The following is a 19,657-nucleotide window of genomic DNA, read 5'->3' as shown; positions in this document are numbered from 1 at the left end:
AGAATCTGAGAAAGAATATATATGTGTGTGTGTATGTGTGTACGTAATTGAATCACTTTGCTCTATACCTGAAATTAATACAACATTGTAAATCAGCTATACTGCAATTTAAAAATTTTTAATTGATAATTTATTTCTGGAACTGGAAGTGGTTTTTTATGATTCAGAAATTGGATTAAACTAAGTTAGTGTGACCTCAGGAGAGTTACTTAACCTCTCTGGTTAAACCTTTGTTTTCTCATCTCTAAAATAAAGAGTTGAGCAGTAAACTCTCCTAATGAGCAACTATGGCTTCACCATCTCATGCCCAGGGCCTGGCACATAGTAGGCACTCAGAAAACATGTGTACTGACTGGGGGCACTGGATTTAGTGGTGTCAAAGGCTTCACCACTTTAAAATGGTTTCACTACTCATGGTTCTAAGTAATAAAACAAAACACAAGTTTTCAAAATGGATATTCACATCTGTCAAGAGAACTCCTCCCGAGCATTTGTGTCATTTTTCTCTGTGACACATATCCTTGTATGAGAAGGCACTCAATTACACACACATGCATGCACACACATGCACGCACACAATAAATGGAAGGATGGACAACTGAATGTGTGTATGTACATGTATGTGTATATATACATATGCATGTATATATACACGCACAGAGGGAGAGAGAGTGTGTGTGTGTGTGTGTGTGTGCACAGCTCAGTTTTGTCACCTGTAAACTATAACAACAATAATAATATCAACTGTGGAGAACTGCTGTAAGGATTACAATAGTTAATACACACAAAGCACTTAAAATAGTGGCTGGCTCATAGCAAGTGCCATATAAAATCTAAACTACTGTTTCTCATCAGCATTATGAGTCTTTGCCACAGCCCTTAAAGGATGTGGAAGTTCCATATGTCACCCTGCTGTGGAAAGAGGAGGGGTCCCAGCCCCTCGAGGAGATCTGAGGCAGCTGCTGAAGGAAGTGGTATTTACCTTGTGCCTTGAAGGAAGGGGGACTCGCTGCCTGTGAAAGCCGAGTGAGGGGCGTTCTGGATGGGAGGAGCTGTGGAAGCAGAGGTGTGGGGGCGGGGGGGTGGCGTCATACCAAGGCGAGTGAGTCCCTCTGTCACTTGGGGAGTGGTATGAAATTCGATTGGACAGCTAGGTTAGGTAAAGATCGCAAAAGTGAAGAAGTTCCCATTTTATCCTCTAGGCAATGGGAGCCTCTGAAGGTTGTTGGAGTGGAGAAGGGTAGCCATGGGCTAAAGACTGCTCTAGGCAGTACAAAACATTTAAAATCACCAACTGAGTAGACAGTTCTAAAAGACGTGGTGAATATAGTAGAGGTGGGGGTGGGGAGGGAAGAAAATGTCCAAAAAGTCTTATAGGGAGGGAGCCATAAGTTTTTTAAGTTCAGAAACATTGACTTATATCTGGGCTACATCATATATTAATATTTCTTGATGGAACTCCCAGGACAGGTGCTAGGAGAAAGAGTCTCCCCATAAGCATCCTTAACCAGATGCATAGCTGGATAGGGCCCTTTTTCGCCAGCAAGGACTGTGAGCTTTCTTCCCCAGGGGCCCATGGCCTTGTTGAAAGTGCAGTACCTTTTAACAGCAGCAACAAATGAGAATTTAGAGTCCTCTTGAGGTTGATTTTGCTCTGTAATCAGCTGCTGAGTTTCTGGCCTAATGGGATTCTAATGTTTTTAAAAGCCAATTTAGTAATCTTTATATTTTCAATGGATTGTGAAAGCCCTATTAGTTATTTATATCACCGTACACATGCGTGGCTGCAAATGGCAGATTTATGCTTTTATGTGCCATTAACATCTACACTATGTTAACAGCACCATTTAGCCAGCTCTCAAAATGTTGGCCTAATCTCTTCCATGCCTGTAGACACACACACACACACACACACACACACACACCTCTGTCATTCTGTGTGGTCAGCCATAGGGTATTTCAACTTATTAAATATCCTAGTGAATAGTTCCTCACTATATCATATCAAATAAGTGATAAGTCTGTAGTCACCAGGCTATTTAATTAAAGATAATCAGTCTTTGAAGAGTTAGAATACAATTAAATATACTTAACACTAAAGCTCGGTTGAACATGATTTAATCTTTCTTGGGTGATTCAGGATCTCACAGGCCTTGGAGGCCTTTGTTATGAATATAAATGATCTTCATGCTCTTACTCTGCAGAAGTTCCATTGGAAAGAGATTTCCAGATGGAATTTTGCCCAATGCACAGACTTCTACTGTAGAAGGTACCCTCGCAATTACCTGGAAATGGTTCCTAGACATCCTGGGGAAGACAAACCTGTGAATATTTGTCCTTGGCATAAAAATGTTCTGACAGCTGCTGTGAAATCCATTTTCCAGCCCCTGTTCTTTCTCTAATAGGGAGAAATTCTCAGTGGGGTGCTAATGTATCATTAACACCTTTCTTTAAAACATACTAATCTTTCTTTTCCATCAAGAACTCTACCCAGGCCTCATTTATTAATTCAACTTATGTTTTTTAAGGAAATCTCAGTGAAAAAGAGTAAAACAGAAGAGTTGGCAACAGAGAAAGGCACAGCTGGGCACATGCTGTATATTCAAAATAAATCTGCTGCTGCTGCTGCTGGTGCTAAGTTGCTTCATTCGTGTCCGACTCTGTGAGACCCCATGGACTGCAGCCCACGAGGCTCCCCTGTCCGTGGGATTCTGCAGGCAAGAACACTGGAGTGGGTTGCCATTTCCTTCTCCGATGTGTGAAAGTGAAGTCGCTCAGTCGTGTCCAACTCTTAGCGACCCCATGGACTGCAGCCCACCAGGCTCCCCCGTCCATGGGATTTTCCAGGCAAGAGTACTGGAGTGGGGTGCCATTGCCTTCTCTGAAAATAAATCTAGGAGGTCTCTTAAATGGATATATACTGCCTTACCACTCCTGCTGCCTATCAGTTCCTTCCTTCTTTTTCTAATGTCATCACCTGCACTAACTAAACCATTTTCAGATACTTAATGATTCTGAATTTAAATTAATCTGGGAAAGCAGCAGCTTGAAATAACTTCAACATACCTTGTAATAAGAAAAGGCAAAAACTGATAGGACTGAAAGGAGAAATAGATAAATCCACTTTGATTGTTGGAGACTAACATTCCTCTATCAGAAATGACAGATCCAACAGGTAGAAAATCAGTAAGGACAGAGTTGAACTCAGCACCTTCAATCAACTGGACATAATGGAAATCTATAGACTACTTCATTCAACGTCAACAGAATCCTTCTCAAGCTCACATGGAACATTCACCAAGATAGACCACATTCTGAGGCATGAAGCACACCTTAACAACTTCAAAAGAATAGAAATTATACACTGTCTGTTCTCAGACCTCAACAGGATTAAACTAGACAACAATAGGAGAAAGATAGCTGGAAAATTCCAAACACTTGGAGGTTAAGCAACATACTTCTGAATATCACTTGGGCCAAAGGAAAAAAATCTCAAGAGAAGTTTTAAAAATATTTTTAACTAATAATAAGTGAAAACACAACATAAAAATTTTGGGGATGCAGAAAAAGCAGTGCTTACAGGGACATTTATAGCAGTAAATTCATGTATTAAAAAAGAAGATATATGGCAGAAAACAACCCAATATTATAAAGCAATTATCCTCCAATTTAAAAAAAATTATAAAAAAAAAGATGTAAAATCAAGAATCTAAGCTTTTGTGTTAGAAAACTAAAAAGAGAAGAGCAAATTAAATCAAAAGCAAACAAAAAGAAATAGTAAGAATTAGAGCAGAAGTCAATTAAGAACAGGAAATCAATAGAGAAAATCAATGAAACCAAAGCTGGTTCTTTGAAAAGATTGATAAAATTGATGAGCCGCTAGCCAGACTAAGAATAAAAAGAGAAATGACTGAAATGAAGAAGGAAGCATCACTATAAATCCCATGGTCATTTAAGAAATACTGTGAAAAACTTGGTGCTCACGAATTTGATAACTTAGGTGAAATGTACCAATTCCTTGAGAGACTTAATCTCCCAAGGCTCACAACAAGAAGAAATCAACAATCTGGGGAATTCCCTGGTGGTCCAGGAGTTAACGTTTCTCGCTGCCAAGGGCTCGGGTTCAATCTCTGGTCAGGGAACTAAGATCCCACAAGCCATGCAGCACAGCCAAAAAAAAGCAATAGACACTCTGAAGAGGCCTATATCTATTAAAGAAATTGAATCAACAACTGATAACCTTTAAAAACAGAAAGCATCAGGCCCAGGTAGTGAACTCTGCTGCTGCTGCGGCTGCTAAGTCGCTTCAGTCGTGTCCGACTCTGTGCAACCCCATAGACGGCAGCCCACCAGGCTCCCCCGTCCCTGGGATTCTCCAGGCAAGAACACTGGAGTGTTCTTGGGTTCTTAGGTTGCCATTTCCTTCTCCAATGCATGAAAGTGAAAAGTGAAAGCGAAGTCGCTCAGTCATGTCCGACTCTTCGAGACCCCATGGACTGCAGCCTACCAGGCTCCTCCATCCATGGGATTTTCCAGGCAAGAGTACTGGAGTGGGGTGCCATTGCCTTCTCCAAGTGAACTCTACCAAACATTTAAGGAAGAAATTTTACCAGTTCTCTACAACCACTTTTGCACTTTCCTGGTGGCTCAGTGGTAAAGAGCCCCCATCCACCTGCAGTGTGGAAGACTTGGGTTCGATCCCTGGGTAGGAAGATCCCCTGGAGGAGGAAATGGCAACCCACTCTAGCACTCTTGCCTGGAAAGTTCCATGGGCAGAGGAGCCTGGTGGGCTGCAGTCCATGAGGTGGCAAAGAGTCAGACATGACTGAGCAACTGACCACAACAAAACAACCACTTTCAGAAAACGAAAGCAAAAGGAATCCTTCCTAACTCGTTCTGTGCATTTGATGAGTCTGCATTACTCTAAATACCAAAACCAGACAACAATACTACAAGAAAACTACAGATGCGTATCTCTTGTGAACGTAGATGCAACAATCTTGAACAAAATATTTGCACATCAGATCCAATAATGTATAAAAAGAGCATATTACAGTCCCTTCAACACATCAGTTTTCTTGCCTCTGTGCTTTGGCTTTCACTGCTCCCTCTGTTTTGCCCTTTCCTACACCTTTCTCTTCCCCACAGCCATCCCATTCACCTAGTAAACCTCGCCTCATCTTTTGGTACTGATCCTAGGACAGTTCATCCGTGAATCCTTTCCTGTCAACGCCACTTAGGTAGACTACCCAATTTCTATGTGTGCCATTAGTGTAGCATGTACGAGCTTCTCTTACCGCTCCTGTACATAAGTACACTCATAAGCATGTGTACTTATCCCACTAGATTATGAATTTCTTAAGGAGAGGATCTGTGTCTTTTCGTTATAGCCTCAGTCTGACACATTATGTGGGATGGCTGAATGGAGGAATGGAGGGGTGGGGAAATGGATAGATGGATGGGAGAGAGGGAGGTTAGGTGGGTGGATAAGTAAATAGATCAATGGAAGTTAAGCTCCAAGAGAGCAACTACTCCGTATTGTTTCCTTCTGTATCCCCATTGTATTCGTTGTATTGGATACGTCCAATACACAATGCATTGGATAGTAGATGCTCAAAAAATAATTAATTAATTACCCTTTAATTAATTAAAGGATGATCCATAATCAAAGTGGAAGTTTGGATGGATGTATGGATAAATGAATGATTGATGAATGCATTTGAATTATAAGTATTCAAGAGGAAGCAGAATGGCCACCTTGATGTACAGCAGGAAAGCCTCCCTTGTCCACAAAGCTGCCTCCTCATTATTTTACTCTGGTCTGTTGCCATGTGTTAATTGAAATGTCAAAGACTAGTTTTTAACTCAAACACTCTAACACACAAGTTCCCTGTCTGTCACACCCAGGACTGGGTTATTACCCACTTGGGGTTATTACCTCGCTGGGTTATTACCACCACATGACTCTGTGCCCACACGTGTCACTGCTGTGTAGGGGAACAAAGAAGACAGATGCTTTTCAGAGAACTTCCAAATGGCCACAGTCTGTGGTCCCAGGAGCCAGATTGTCTCCTAAATCTGGACCTTTCCACAGCTCACAGATCTTCCTCTCTGGGCTAAGAGCTTTCTAAGAATAGAAACTTCTTTAGTCTTGGGGTCTCAGAAGTGACTTCTGAATTGGGCCTTGAAGGATGAACATGAATTTGCTGGGCATCCATCAAAAGGTAGGTAGTAGGTGTAGAGATAATAAGGGAGAGGAAGAAGTGGGCATAGTGGGTATTGACCACTCTTCCTAGAATTTTGCCTAAGAAAAGCAAAGAGAGAGAAACAGGCTAGCTGGAAGGTAAAAGTTTCGTTTTTAAGAACAAACTTTTTTTGGCCCAATGCCCTCCATGGTCTGCCCCTACTACCCGATCCTGCCCCTTCCCCCAACTTCTGCACCCTCTGTGCCAATCATGTACCCTCTGTTCCAACCACTCTTGTGGGCAGAGCACATACCCTGGGCCTTTGCGCTTCCTTGGAATGTCCTTCTCTAATCACCAACATTATCTTCATCATCATCATCACCTTTGTTGAGCTATGTATAGGGTCCAAGATTTACATGCATTAACTCATTTGATCTTCCAGTGGCCTTAGGAGCATATTATACAGTGACCATTCCCATACTATTCACAAGGAAACGGAGATACAGGAAAGCTAAATAGCATCCCTAGGTGACGTTGCTCTGAAGTACCACTGGTGCAATTCAACCTGAGCATTCATTCAGGCTCCAGAATCCACACTCTTTCAACTTTGCCATAAGATGTCTGCTTCCTCAGGTCTCCTAAGCTGCCCTGGGAAGTTGCCCTGACACTTCCAGGCCAACTTGACTCACCCACCGTGATCCATGAGGACCTCACGCATGCCTCTGCTCTGCTGTTTCTCCCATAGTGATTCAGTTGGTGGAGGGGTCTGTCTCCCTTGCCCACCAGGAGCCTTTGAGAACAGAAATGTGTCCTGCTGTCTGTGGTGCTTAGTGTTGGTGAATGAATAAATGATCCATAGATACCTTCATAGTCTTTTAGTTTTTTTTGTTTTATTTTATTTATTTTTATTTTGTTTCTTATTGGAGTATAATTGCTTTACAATGTTGTATTAGTTTCTGCTGTACAATGAAGTGAATCAGCTATATGTGTACATATATCCCCTCTCTCTTGTACTTGACTCCTACCCACCCCCATCCCACCCATCTAGGTCTTCACAGTGCATTGAGCTGAGCTCTCTGTGTTATACAGCAGATTCCCACTAGTTACATATTTTATGCACAGTAGTATGTATATCGGAGAAGGCGATGGCACCCCACTCCAGTATTCTTGCCTGGAAAATCCCATGGACGGAGGAGCCTGGTAGGCTGCAGTCCATGGGGTCTCGAAGAGTCGGACACGACTGAGCAACTTCCCTTTCACTTTTCACTTTCATGCATTGGAGAAGGAAATGGCAACCCATTCCAGTATTCTTGCCTGGAGAATCCCAGGGACAGGGGAGCCTGGTGGGCTGCCGTCTATGGGGTCACACAGAGTCGGACACTACTGAAGCGACTTAGCAGCAGCAGCAGCAGTAGTGTGTGTGTGTGTGTGTGTATCTCGTGAAGTTGCTCAGTCGTGTCCGACTCTTTGTGACCCCATGGACTGTAGCCCACCAGGCTCCTCCATCCATGAAATTTTCTAGGCAAGAGTACTGGAGTGGGGTGCCATTTCCTTCTCCAGGGGATCTTCCCAACCCAGATATTGAACCCAGGTCTCCCGCATTGTGGGCAGACGCTTTACCGTCTGAGCCACCAGGGAATCACTACACACACACACACACACACACACACACACACACACATATATATATATAAATTCTAACCTCTCAGTTTATCCCTCCCTCCCCTTCCCCACAGTGTCCACATGTCCATCTCTACGTCTGTCTCTATTCCTGCCCTGCAAGTAGGTTCATCTGTACCATGTTTCTAGAGTCCACATATATGCTTTAATATATGATATTTGTTTTTCTCTTTCTGACTTATTTCACTTTGTATGACAAACCCTAGGTCCATCCACATTTCTGCAGATGACCCAATTTCATTCCTTTCAATGGCTGAGTTATATTCCAGTGTATCTATGTACCACATCTTTTTTATCCATTCATCTGTCTTTGGTTATTTAGGTTGTCTCTATGTCTGACTATTGTAAATAGTGCTACAATGAACACTGACGTACATGTGTCCTTTTGAATTATGATTTTCAATGGCTTAGTGGGTAAAGAATCTGCCTGCAACACAGGAGACACAGGAGATGCGAGTTTGAACCCTGGGTCAGGAAGATCCTCTGGAGAAGGAAATGGCAACCCACTCCAGTATTCATGCCTGGAAAATCCCATGGATAGAGGAACCTTGTGGGCTGCAGTCCATGAGGCTGCAAAGAGTGGGACATGACTGAGCGACTAACACTTTCACTTTCAGGGTGTATGTCCAGTAGTGGGATTTCTGGGTCATATGGTAGTTCTATAGATATCTTCATGTTCTTTTAAGGTCAGCATGCTTATTCCCCCTGGGCACTTCAGCTGCCAAGGACCAGCATGTTATTGAACTCATTTCTGAAAATTCTCCATCTTTGTGTTTTCTACCTCTTGTTTCTTTTGATGGTTTAGCTTCAGACTTCCTAAGAGCTTTTCCCACTGAATGTAATTCATAATGGGGGAAAAATAAACTGTGGTCTGGGTGTATCCTAATTGGAATATGGCATGCCTCTCACAGATGTATGTGCTCACCAAGCCAGCCATGAATTTGTTTCCCACTGCCAAATTTCTTAAAATAAAAAGGAGTTTCCAAGCCTATTGTGCAAACATTTTTAAAAATCTGATAACTTCCTACCTTATTTCTTAATAAATTAAACAGTAGAAGAAAGCCCTCTAGCAGCGTGTTATTGAATTCCTAAATCTTTCCCTTCAAAGAACTTCACTTGGATTATTAACAAACATTTATCGACCCCCTTTCCTGTGACAGGTTGTCCATGTAGATTATCCCATTATGGCCTCCCAAGCACACTAGGAGGTAGATAGCATCAAACAAGTTTCAGAGGGAGAAACAGAGGCTCAGAGGAGCCGGGTCACAAGTCCCAGGCCTCACAGCTGGGAGACGGTGAGGCAGGAATCTGAACCCAGCCAGGTCTGTCCAGTGCCAGTTTGAGGCCTGGTGTGCTGCACCCCAGCTGCTTCCTTCCCATTTTTTAAAGCTGGGACTGGTGCCAGGACCCTCCACTTTAAATTCTGGGGACAACCTAGCAGAAAACAAGGCTTAGCTTGGCAGGCAGAACACAGGACAGTCTGTCTCCTTCTCACAGCCAGAGACAGACAAGGCAGAACCCAAGCCTGGGTCCAGGATGCCAAGACCTTGCGTAGCCCCCTTGTCTCCCATCACCATCATCACATCAAGGGGAGATTGGATGAGTGCTGATGGTTGTCTTATTTGGTTTTCTCTTGGTGGGTAAATAGCATCCTGATCCAATGATAGAATGGAGACACAGAGAAGAGCTGAGTGGAGGGAAAGGATGGCAGGGTGTTGTATTTGCCTGGTATGTATACCTCTATACCATCCTATAGAGGTAGGCATTTAGGGAGACAGAACTGCCTGGATCGCCGCCAGCGGAGACAGAATGCCAGATCAGTGGTTGGTCCAGGGGCCCACCCAGAGGAGTGGTTCTCATATTTTCTATCCTAAATGACCTAACTAAAAAGTTGTCTGTCTCCAGTCACACAGGATTGTGGAAGGATGATCTGCAAGACTATTTGAATCCAGACATTAGATAAACAAAGCTGCACATTGTGGGAAGAGGCCATTCAGTTAGGCACTTGCTATAGGTTGGAGGCCTTAAATATTTCTTTTCTTGAATCAACACAATAAACTGATGATGTGGCTACTTTAACCCCTCTTTGCAGACATGGAAGCTGACTGAAGGTCTGGGAAGTGCTTTGTCCAGGTTGCCCAGGGGACTGGGGCAGGACTGAAGCCTGTCTCTGGCCTCTGGCCTCCCCATGGTTAGTCAGTCCCAGGTTGGTTATGGCTGGAAATGTGGACATTCAAAGACACTGGTTAATCATCTTTTAGCACTTGCCAACCCCTTTGAAAATGTGAATGGATTTCCCCTTAGACAAATGTATAACCCACTCCACAGTGATAGATTTCAGTAAGACGGTGACCCCTTCAACACAGTAGCCACTCCCCAATGGTCACCTGCTCTCCAAGGTGACCATATTCCTTTAGATCCAAAGTCATATTTGAACCTTAGGTCTCCCCTGTTTTGAAACTTGGGTCAGTCACCAGGCTGCGACTGTCCTTGACTCCAATAACAGAAACTGATGAGTATTCCAAAACACTCAAGCCTGTATCTGGCACTAAAATATGCAGCTGGGACCTTCTTAATGACCTAGTTGATTTTTATACACAAAAAAATAACTCTAGTTTATGTGTGTACCCCATACAGAGTCGTCAAAACAAAAGAAAAAAAGGAAAACCCTGGTATATAATCTTTGCATAATAGATCAATTATAGATTTCTCAAGTCCTAGTACTCTAGCTTTCAAAGCTTCTTTGAATAATTATATTTTCACATTTAAATTTCATAATGCTCTAAAGGAAGGATGAATAATTCTGAGGGAAATTATTTATTCTTATGATGAAGCATAAGGCAGTTCAAAGTTGCGTTTATACACGTTGACCAATTTTCATCTCAGTTAACATATGTCAAGCATGTACTATTGCTCAGCACGTGCAAAGTACTTTACTACACATGGTCTCATTTCATCTCCCACCCTCAGCATTCTTATCACTCCCATTTCACAGAAGAGGAAACTGAGGTCCAGAGAGGTTCTCTGACCTGCCCAAAGTTAAACATGGGTAGAAAGTGGTAGAGCCAAGACTGATGCCCTGGGTTCCAGATTCCAAGTCTGGAGTCACATTTGAGGCACATTTGCTTGTACATCAACCCATGTGTGAAGCAATGTTTCAGATGCCAGCCTGGGATAAGAACTTGCTGTGTATAATGCTATTACCAAGAAAGCAAACCTGTGAGTACATGTCAGGGCCTTTTGTATTGTTCATTAGAGAATGTCATCCTCCCTGACAGTCAGGGCTCACTCCCAGGTCTCCTTTACTGTGAAGCCCCCTGACTACTACCCCCTCCCCCAACAGAGGGCCTCATCCCCTGAACCTTGGGTCACTTGTCCCACTGGGTCATGGTCACCTGCTATCATTTGCCATATGCACTTTTAAGAGTGGTAAATCTCTGAATTAGAGTCAGGAACTTCAGAGGCATCAGATGAAGGGTTGGCCCAGCATTCGTTGCCATGGCAATGGCTACTTGACCTCTGACCAAATGTCTGGGCAGGTGAGCAAACAGGAGGAACCGAGGATGACTCAGGGCGTCCCTGCCTGGGGTGATTGGGGGATGACTCAGGTGTTAAAGGAAAAGGACAGGCAGGAGGCCAGCCTTACATCACGGGCATTTCTGTGAAGATTTTGCCTTTCCTGAAAAGATGGGGGTCCCTGAAGTGTGGGGATCACCTCTCAACCTTCTCTATAGTCGCCGATGTGGAGCCCAGCCCAGTGCTAAGTAGTATCCAATAAATCAGCAATCTGTATTGTCCAGTTAATGTCAAGGTGTGAACCAGCCTGGCTCACAGAGTTTTTCAAATTGCTAGTCACGACCCACTAGCGGGCCATGAGATCACTTTTGGTGCTACACTCAGGATTTTTTATTGGTAAGATAGAAACGAAGTGAAAAGAAAAAAAATGGGGCATGCCTCATACATAGTAAGGATTAATATTATTTCCGTGATTTTTCTTCATGGAAAACAAGAGAATTGGGTGTAGTAGTGGTGGTGGTGATGGTGCGTGTGTGTTTGTGTGTGTGTATTGGTGGTGGTGGTGTAGATGCTGAGTTGTATCTGACCCTTTTATGACCCCATGGACTGTAGCCCGCTAAGCTCCTCTGTTCTTGGGATTTTCAAGCAAGAATACTGGAATGGGTTGCCATTTCCTTCTCCAGGGGATCTTCCTGACCCAGAGATTGAACCCACGTCTCCTGCTTAGCAGACAGATTCTTTACCACGGAGCCACCTGGGAAGGCTGTGTGTACTGGGTTGTGATATAAAATATATTCTTATTGAGTCTAAGATTTTTGAAAAACAATAGTTAGAAAACAATCTCAGAAACTCATTTGACCAATTTCCTAATTATAAGAACATTAAACTCTAATGGTCATTTGTACTCTTTATCCATTTATTTATTACTCAAAAAAATCTGTTATGGTTGCCTTCTCCACTGTGTCAGCTTGTTAGGTATGAAAGTAAAATATTCAAGACGAGTGACTAGGTCAGTGTGGCTGGAGCCACTAATTATGCAGCAGGGGGCAGAAGAGGAGGAGTCTTTGTTTGCTGGGCATTTGTGGTTCAAACAGGGCGAGGAGTAGACTTGAGTTTTGACCTTTGCCTTCTGTCTGTCCCCTCGCCCTGACAGTTGGTTTAAATAATTCCGCACCTGTGTGTTGATACTGCTTCATTGTACTCCAGCTGTTTTGTCATTGGCAGTCTTGTTTCTCCAGTGAGTTTATTCTTGAATACATCTTCTGCTTCTTTTGCATTTCCAAAATGCCTAGCAGAATTGGGACTACTGTTGGCAGTCAATAAATGCTTCCAACTTATTGACAACTACTTTTGTTCAGGTCCCTGCTAATCTTCTCATCTTCTCTTACCATAGAGCATGTATGGTATGGCTTTGTGGTTATGTGTATAATAGTCCATCTCCTTCACTTAGACTGTGAGCCCATTGAGAACTGGAGTAGGTGTAGCCTGTCTATCACCATATCCTCAGTCCCTAATGCAGGACAACACATGCCTGCCTCATTCGTTGTCTCCTCTGTGATTGACATACAGCAGGTGTATCTGTTAGTCATCACCATAATGATACTGAGTAACAAACAACCCTGGGTATCTCAATGGCATATTAAATTAACACTTGCTTTTGTGGGGCAGCTCCAAGCTACAGATTATACTGGATCGGCTCTGTGGGTCTCTCACCTTCCTTACACCAGCAGGCTAAGCAGGGTGTGTTTTTCTCATGACAATGCAAAAGCGCAAAAGAGCAAGTTCAACTGCACAGGTGCTTTTCAGACGTTTGGTTCCATCATATCTCTTAACATACCTTTAGCCAAAGTTTGTGAAACCAAAAGTCAAGGAGCAAGAAAGCACACTCTGCCTATGGAGGCTGTGGTGATGACAGGAACAGTGAATATTTCTGAGTAGTTAATCGAAGTAAGTTCTCAGGTTCTCACTAAATGATCATGGAATGGAAAGGACGGGATAAAAATAATTGGACTCCAGGGATCTCCCATGGGTATTCACCATACAAGCTACAAAAGCCCGTGGGGACTTTTTAGCTCCTGAAATACAGCTCTATGGAGAAAGTCAGAGCTTTGTCTGACAGATAACAGCCCAACCACCCAGAGTGGAATTTGCTGGGGAAGTAAAGCGAGCCCTCAGAGGACTGCCAGGAGAGATGTCTTCCAGGGCGCTTGGGGTGGCAGCTGCCTCGGGAAGGCTGGTGGGACCATGACCACTGAGTTCTCAAGAGGTGGTCTGAGTCTCTGAGACCCCACTGAGTCTCTGCACAGGTGGGGTCCCTGCCAGTTCTGAGGAAATGATTTTCTTCTGTGTCCTTTGGGCATGTGCACATACAGAAGGATGTTTGTTAAATCAGGAGACCTTTGGAAAGACCTAGACATCATTTCCAAGAGGATGCAGAGCCTTGGTTCCCATGTTTCCTTTGCATTACCAACTCTGGTGTGGTTTGAGGCTGTGTATGGGGTTTGAGGGGTTTTGCACCCCTCCTTTGGGTAGCAGAAAAATAACAATCTGTTTTCCTTTCACCCTCTGTTCCCACCACCTGCAGGAGTGCTCTGCCTGCCAGACAGCCTGAACCTTCACCGGGACCCGCAGCGGACCAGCAAGCCGGGAGAGCTGCCCATGTTTAGCCAGTCCGAGCTGAGGACCATCGAGCAGTCCTTGCTGGCCACCCGCGTCGGCAGCATCGCAGAACTGAGTAAGTGGATGCTGGTTCTCTGCCTACTCTGTGCCCAAGGGGCTGACTGTGCTCAGGGCAGTGTTCTGTAACCTATCTGGTGGCTCCTTTTATTAAGCACCCGCTACGTACACAGGTCAGTGATGGCCGTGGTGAAGGCGAGGGCTCTGGAGTCAGGTAGACTGGTAAAGACTGCCTCTGATGGAGGTCAGCCTCCTACCCTTTTCTAAGCCTCCATTTCCTTTTTTATAAAACAGAGAATATGGTAATACTTCACTTAGAATGTAGTTGTGGTAATTCAACAAGCTGACACCCACCAGGGAGGTCTCTGCAGTCCCTCGCACCCTAGTCCCTAGCACTACATTTACGGTAAATGCTGTAAAGACTGTTGATTTCCACAACGGGACCACGTCTGTTCAGAATCCTCCACTGGCTTACCATCTGATCCACAGGAAAAGCCCAAATCCTCAAAATTTCATCCAGGCTCCCCACCTGTATCCCTCAGACATCTTCCTCCACTTCCTCCCCAGGCCTGCTGAACTCAGTCACACTGGTACCTCTTGAACATAGCAGACATACCTCAGGGCCTTTGCACATACTGTTCCCTCTGTATAAACCACTCTCATCCTCCAGATATCCACATAGCTTATTTCCTTATTACCTTCAAGTCCTCACCCAAATGTTATCCCTTAATGAAGTTTTCCCTGACCACCCTATGTAAAATTATAACACCCTAAGAACTCTGTTCCCTCTTCACTGCTTTACCTTTCTTCTCAGCTATTACCCTATGACATGCTCAATATTTCTTTTTGTTTTTCAGTAACAAGTCCACTGAGATATAATTTATATCCTGTTCACCTACTTAAAGTATATCATCATTCAATGGCTTTTAGTGTAATTCCAAGTTATGCAACCATAACCACAATCAATTTTAGGACATTTTCATCACCCCAACAAGAAACCTGATAGCCATTAGCAATCATTCCCCTCCCTCCTTCCCCCAGACACCCTCAATAGTTGACTCATTTTTTTAAACTATCTGTTTCCTGCTATTAGAATATGTTCTCACAGAGAGAAGAGATATTTGTTTTGTTCACTGTTGTAACCTCAGCACCATGAATACTGCTTGGCACATAGTCAGTCCTTGGGAAATATGAAAAAAGGGAGAGACAGAGACAAAGAGAGGGATGGGAAGAGAGGGAGAGAAGGGGCAGAAAGGTGGAGAGAAGAAGGCTGGGGTTTCCCAAGTTTGAGTAACGATTGCTGTGCTTCTACACCTCCTAATTTAGGTCTGGGCTGAGTCTGGCCAACCAGAGGAATATAAATCTGTATTTACTTATGATCCAATTGATTGTCAAATGACACAGCTGTGTGTTAGCTCCAGATGGAACTAGAGTAATGATCACAGAAATGCTAGAGTATGTTAAAGTATGAGGTAGTGTGAAATTCTAGAAAATTCTGAACTATAAAAGACTTAAGGACTCATAAAGCAACTTGTACCTCTTCCCAAGAATTCCCTGTATACCCAGGACAGTCATCCTACCTTGAGTACATGGCTTGCACCTCTGCAAAGGGAAGCAGTCGCTGATTCGAGCTGAAGGGGCTCCTTATGTTCACTGGAGCTACTTTCTTGGCACCTGAATTTGGAAATTCCCATCAAATCGCCAAAGTCATGAGATGCCTTTGATTACAGGGTCTTCCAGCCACTGGTCAGCTGTATGATTGTTCTTAAACTTAAGGATTCTGTGGACCCCTTTGGCAGCCTGATGAAGCCTGTGGACCCTGCCTTAGAACAGTATTTTTAAATGCATGAAATAAAGTGTACCAGTTTGTAAAGGAAGCTAATTATATTAAAAGACAGTTATCAATATATCTTAGCTAAACTGTGATATAGTCATTATATGTTTTTATTAGAACATTATAAAACAAGATCTAGCAGCAACTCTGATGACCTATTATTTTGAGGTGGTGATGTGTGTGAATGATATTTTGAGATATCTGCAACAGTTGGAACGGGAAAAGGAAAGGTCTACATTTTAATAGCCCCCCCAGAGATTCAGATGTAGCTGGTCCAAGCAGATCCCTTGGGGAAACATCTCAAAGAAGAAATGCCGTTTTGTTTGGAACTCCACCAATTTCCAAGACATGCCCATGACCTTGGAAAGGCCGATTCTGGCTACAGGGTTGGATCATGTCTACATGGGTGCCACCTTGGAAGAGGCCCCCACACGTTCTCCTCTGGGGTCTCAAAGGTATGTCCTGAAGTATTTTAAGGGCCCCTCCTAGCACCTGGGCTGGAGCTCCGCTCAATTCCAGTGCTTCTCTTGAAGAAAAGGATTTGCTAAACAAATCTGCATTTTACCTAAGCAGGCAGTCCGCAGGAGCAGCTTGCCACGTAAATTGTTTTTAAGGACAATTTGTTCTGTAAATTAAATGCTGTCGTTGCTGTTGAATATTGACTTTCGCATATGAATTGTTGGCACACAAATAGGTGCTGCTAATTATGAATAGGTTCCCTCCATTCATTAAGTCAGCCCCGTAGAATGTGTGTGCAGAGGCATGTTGATAAGCCACGTCGGCGATGGAAAGTAATAAAATTGCCTTCTTTTCTGATCTGACTGTAATTTAGACTGACTTGCTCTATGGTCTGAATCAATACAGCCTTGCCCTGTCTGTGTACATAGAGAGCTGTTCTTCATATTCAAAGGTTACTCTGCCCGTGCGGATTCCAGAAACCACTGTTGTTCCAGCAATGGTGGGATGGAGAGAGTTTGTTCCCAGCTGTCCCTGCTCTTCTTGAACTAGGCTGCTCAGGGTTGAGGGCAGAGCCCCTGACTATAGCCTTCTTAATAGCCAACAATAATAGATGTTAATCTAGGGAACTATGAAAAATCTACATGAGCTACTTCCAATGTAACCATTATTATCCACATAGATGTGGGAATGAAGGTAAGAAGGGATAAATAACTTGTCTAAGATCAACCACACCTGTGAGTTGATGAGTTGAAATTGAATCCAGTTCTCCAGGCAGAGCTTTCATCACTAGACATGACTCCCTGTCTCTGGGGGAAGCCTGGGTATTTCTAGATGATATGGGTGGACTGTATCTGCCTCTATAATATCAGAACGTTAGTCAGACCTTTGTTCCTTCCAGGTCTGAGGATCTACAGTTTGCTCTGTACCAGGTATTGTGAATGCTGTCCTCAAAACTAAATTGGAGATGTGAGAATTCACAAAGGTTACCGAGTATTTCACCAGCAGGTAGATGACAGACCCACCCCCACTCTCCCACCCGCCTCACCCTGCCCCTGCCCACTGAAACTTCTGTATACACCCTGCTTCTATCCTCAGGGCATCATATTAAAACCCCAAACTGCCTTCAGTGGTGATGTATAGTGGTGATGTTATGGCTTGGGGCAAAAATACATCCACTATTTCCAGACCACCTGCTGTGTGCCAAATGCTTTAAGCACATGAAAGGTATTATTATTCTCATTTTATAGATAAGAAAACTAAGACTTAAAAGGATAAATGTTTTACCGAAAGCCACACAACTCCTAAGTGGCAGAGTCCCATTTCAAATCATCTTTTCTTTTTCTGCTTAACTGTGCTGTGTCCAGTTGAGTTCTGCATTCTAAGCACCTAACACATTGCCCTTAGCTTGGGAAATACCTGTTGAATGTCCAATGAATACACGAATGACCCATAGTGAACTAGTCTGTGAAACAAAAGCTGAAGAAAATGCTACAGGGGAGGGGAACTCAATGAAATTCTTGTCAAATATTTAGTGTTCTATTGAACTGAATTTTGAACTCAGAGGGCTAGAACTGGAATCTCTGTATGTCAAATTATTTGAAAGTGAAAGTGAAAGTCGCTCAGTCTTTGCGACCCCATGGACTGTAGTCCTTGGAATTCTCCAGGCCACAATACTGGAGTGGGTAGCCTTTCCCTTCTCCAGGGGATCTTCCTAACCGAGGGATCGAACCCAGGTCTCCCACATTACAGGCAGATTCTTTACTAGCTGAACTGAGCCACTCACGTTATTTGAGTGAGAAGCTAACTCACAAAGGTCCCCAAACTGACACAGGCTGGTGATTCTTAACCGTGAGCCCCAGGAAATTAGCAAGACAGTACTTAGAGTCCAGTGAGCAGACCAGGCAGGCCTCCTTACCTGATCTGGGTCAGGAGTAGGTCTGCCGGAAGCGAGTCCACCCCATCTCCAGGGAAAGCAGAGGCCCTGGCTGTGCTCATTTTTGAATCAACTCGACTCTTCGTTTGGTCCCATCCATCCCATATTTGTGTCCTCTGAGACCTTGTTGCAGCTCTTCTGCCCAATGTTCCTTGCCTTGCCCCCAAGCTCCCAATTAACCTGCATTGGACAGCCATTAAGTAGAGTAATTGCTTTCTGTTATTTAAAGGGAAAAAAAATGAGGGCTTCATTGAAAAATGCCTCTTTCTATTTTCTTTTTACACTAAACTGTGAACTTGCAGTTCCCACTCAATGTGTTACTCGAAACAGGACCATTAATTTACAACTGTGCATAAAAAGGGTTTCTGGGTTGTCTCTCCTCAGTGTCACCAGGAAAAAAAAAAAAAAAGCCCTCTGCTTGGACAAGGAGCCTCTCAAATGTAAATGGGGAAATGGGGTCTTTTCATAAGGTCCTGCTGCCTCTAGCCACTAGAATGTACCTGTGACCCTTTTCAATGGTAAAGTGTCACTGGTCTTAACCCTTCTGTGACTCAATCTTCTCATGTATAAAATAGGGAATGAGTTGTCTTTGTTCAGTCGCTCAGTCACGTCCAACTCTTTGCAACCCACTGCGGCACGCCAGGCTTCCCTGTCCATCACCAACTCCCAGAGCTTGCTCAAACTCATGTCCATCGAGTTGGTGGTGCCCATTCAATCATCTCACCCTCTGTTGTCCCTTTCTCCTGCTGCCTTCAATCCTTCCAGCATCAGGATCTTTTCCAATAAGTCAGTTCTTTGCATCAGGTGGCCAAAGTATTGGAGTTTCAGCTTCGGCATCAGTCCTTCCAATGAATATTCAGGACTGATTTCCTTTAGGATTGACTAGTTGGATCTCCTTGCAGTCCAAGGGACTCTCAAGAATCTTCTTCAACACCACAGTTCAAAAGCATCAATTCTTCAGAAGCAAGGAGCAAGCATCTTTTAATTTTATGACTGCAGTCACCATTTGCAGTGATTTTGGAGCCCAATAAAATTTGGGAGGCAAGTTAAACCACGGTTTATGATGCTGGAGAGTGCCTTGATTTCCTCATCTGTGCTGTGTGACCTAGGTCAAGTAACTTGATCACTCTGATTCCCAGCTTTACCATCTCTGAAAAGAGAGTGATGATACCTCCTACCCCAGGGTTGTGGGAAATTTTGAAAATGTACATAGAAAGTGGTAGCTGACTGTGGATGAACAGCAGGGAAGGAATTGAAGGTGCTGTCACAGTACAGGTTTTGGGGAAAGGAACCCATGTTGGAATATGCAATCCTTTGTCTCAGGGTGATCACAGTGGCATGCAGGAAGACAGCTTAAAGGGAATTGCACTGATA

General features: G+C 43.7%; 1 protein-coding gene across 2 annotated transcripts in view; it reads left to right on the top strand.

The window, feature by feature from the left end:
• BTBD11 (BTB domain containing 11) overlaps positions 1 to 19,657 on the top strand; it is a 333,614-nt gene that overhangs the window by 185,420 nt on the left and 128,537 nt on the right. For both annotated transcript variants that reach the window (XM_027541876.1, XM_027541875.1), the window contains exon 2: positions 13,966 to 14,115. In XM_027541876.1, the coding sequence (XP_027397677.1) occupies positions 13,966 to 14,115 (150 nt within the window). The remainder of the gene's footprint in view (positions 1 to 13,965; positions 14,116 to 19,657) is intronic.

The sequence above is a fragment of the Bos indicus x Bos taurus genome, chromosome 5 (assembly GCF_003369695.1).
Source record: "Bos indicus x Bos taurus breed Angus x Brahman F1 hybrid chromosome 5, Bos_hybrid_MaternalHap_v2.0, whole genome shotgun sequence".
Taxonomy (NCBI): Eukaryota; Metazoa; Chordata; class Mammalia; order Artiodactyla; family Bovidae; genus Bos; species Bos indicus x Bos taurus.
This window is presented reverse-complemented; position numbering and strand designations above follow the sequence as displayed.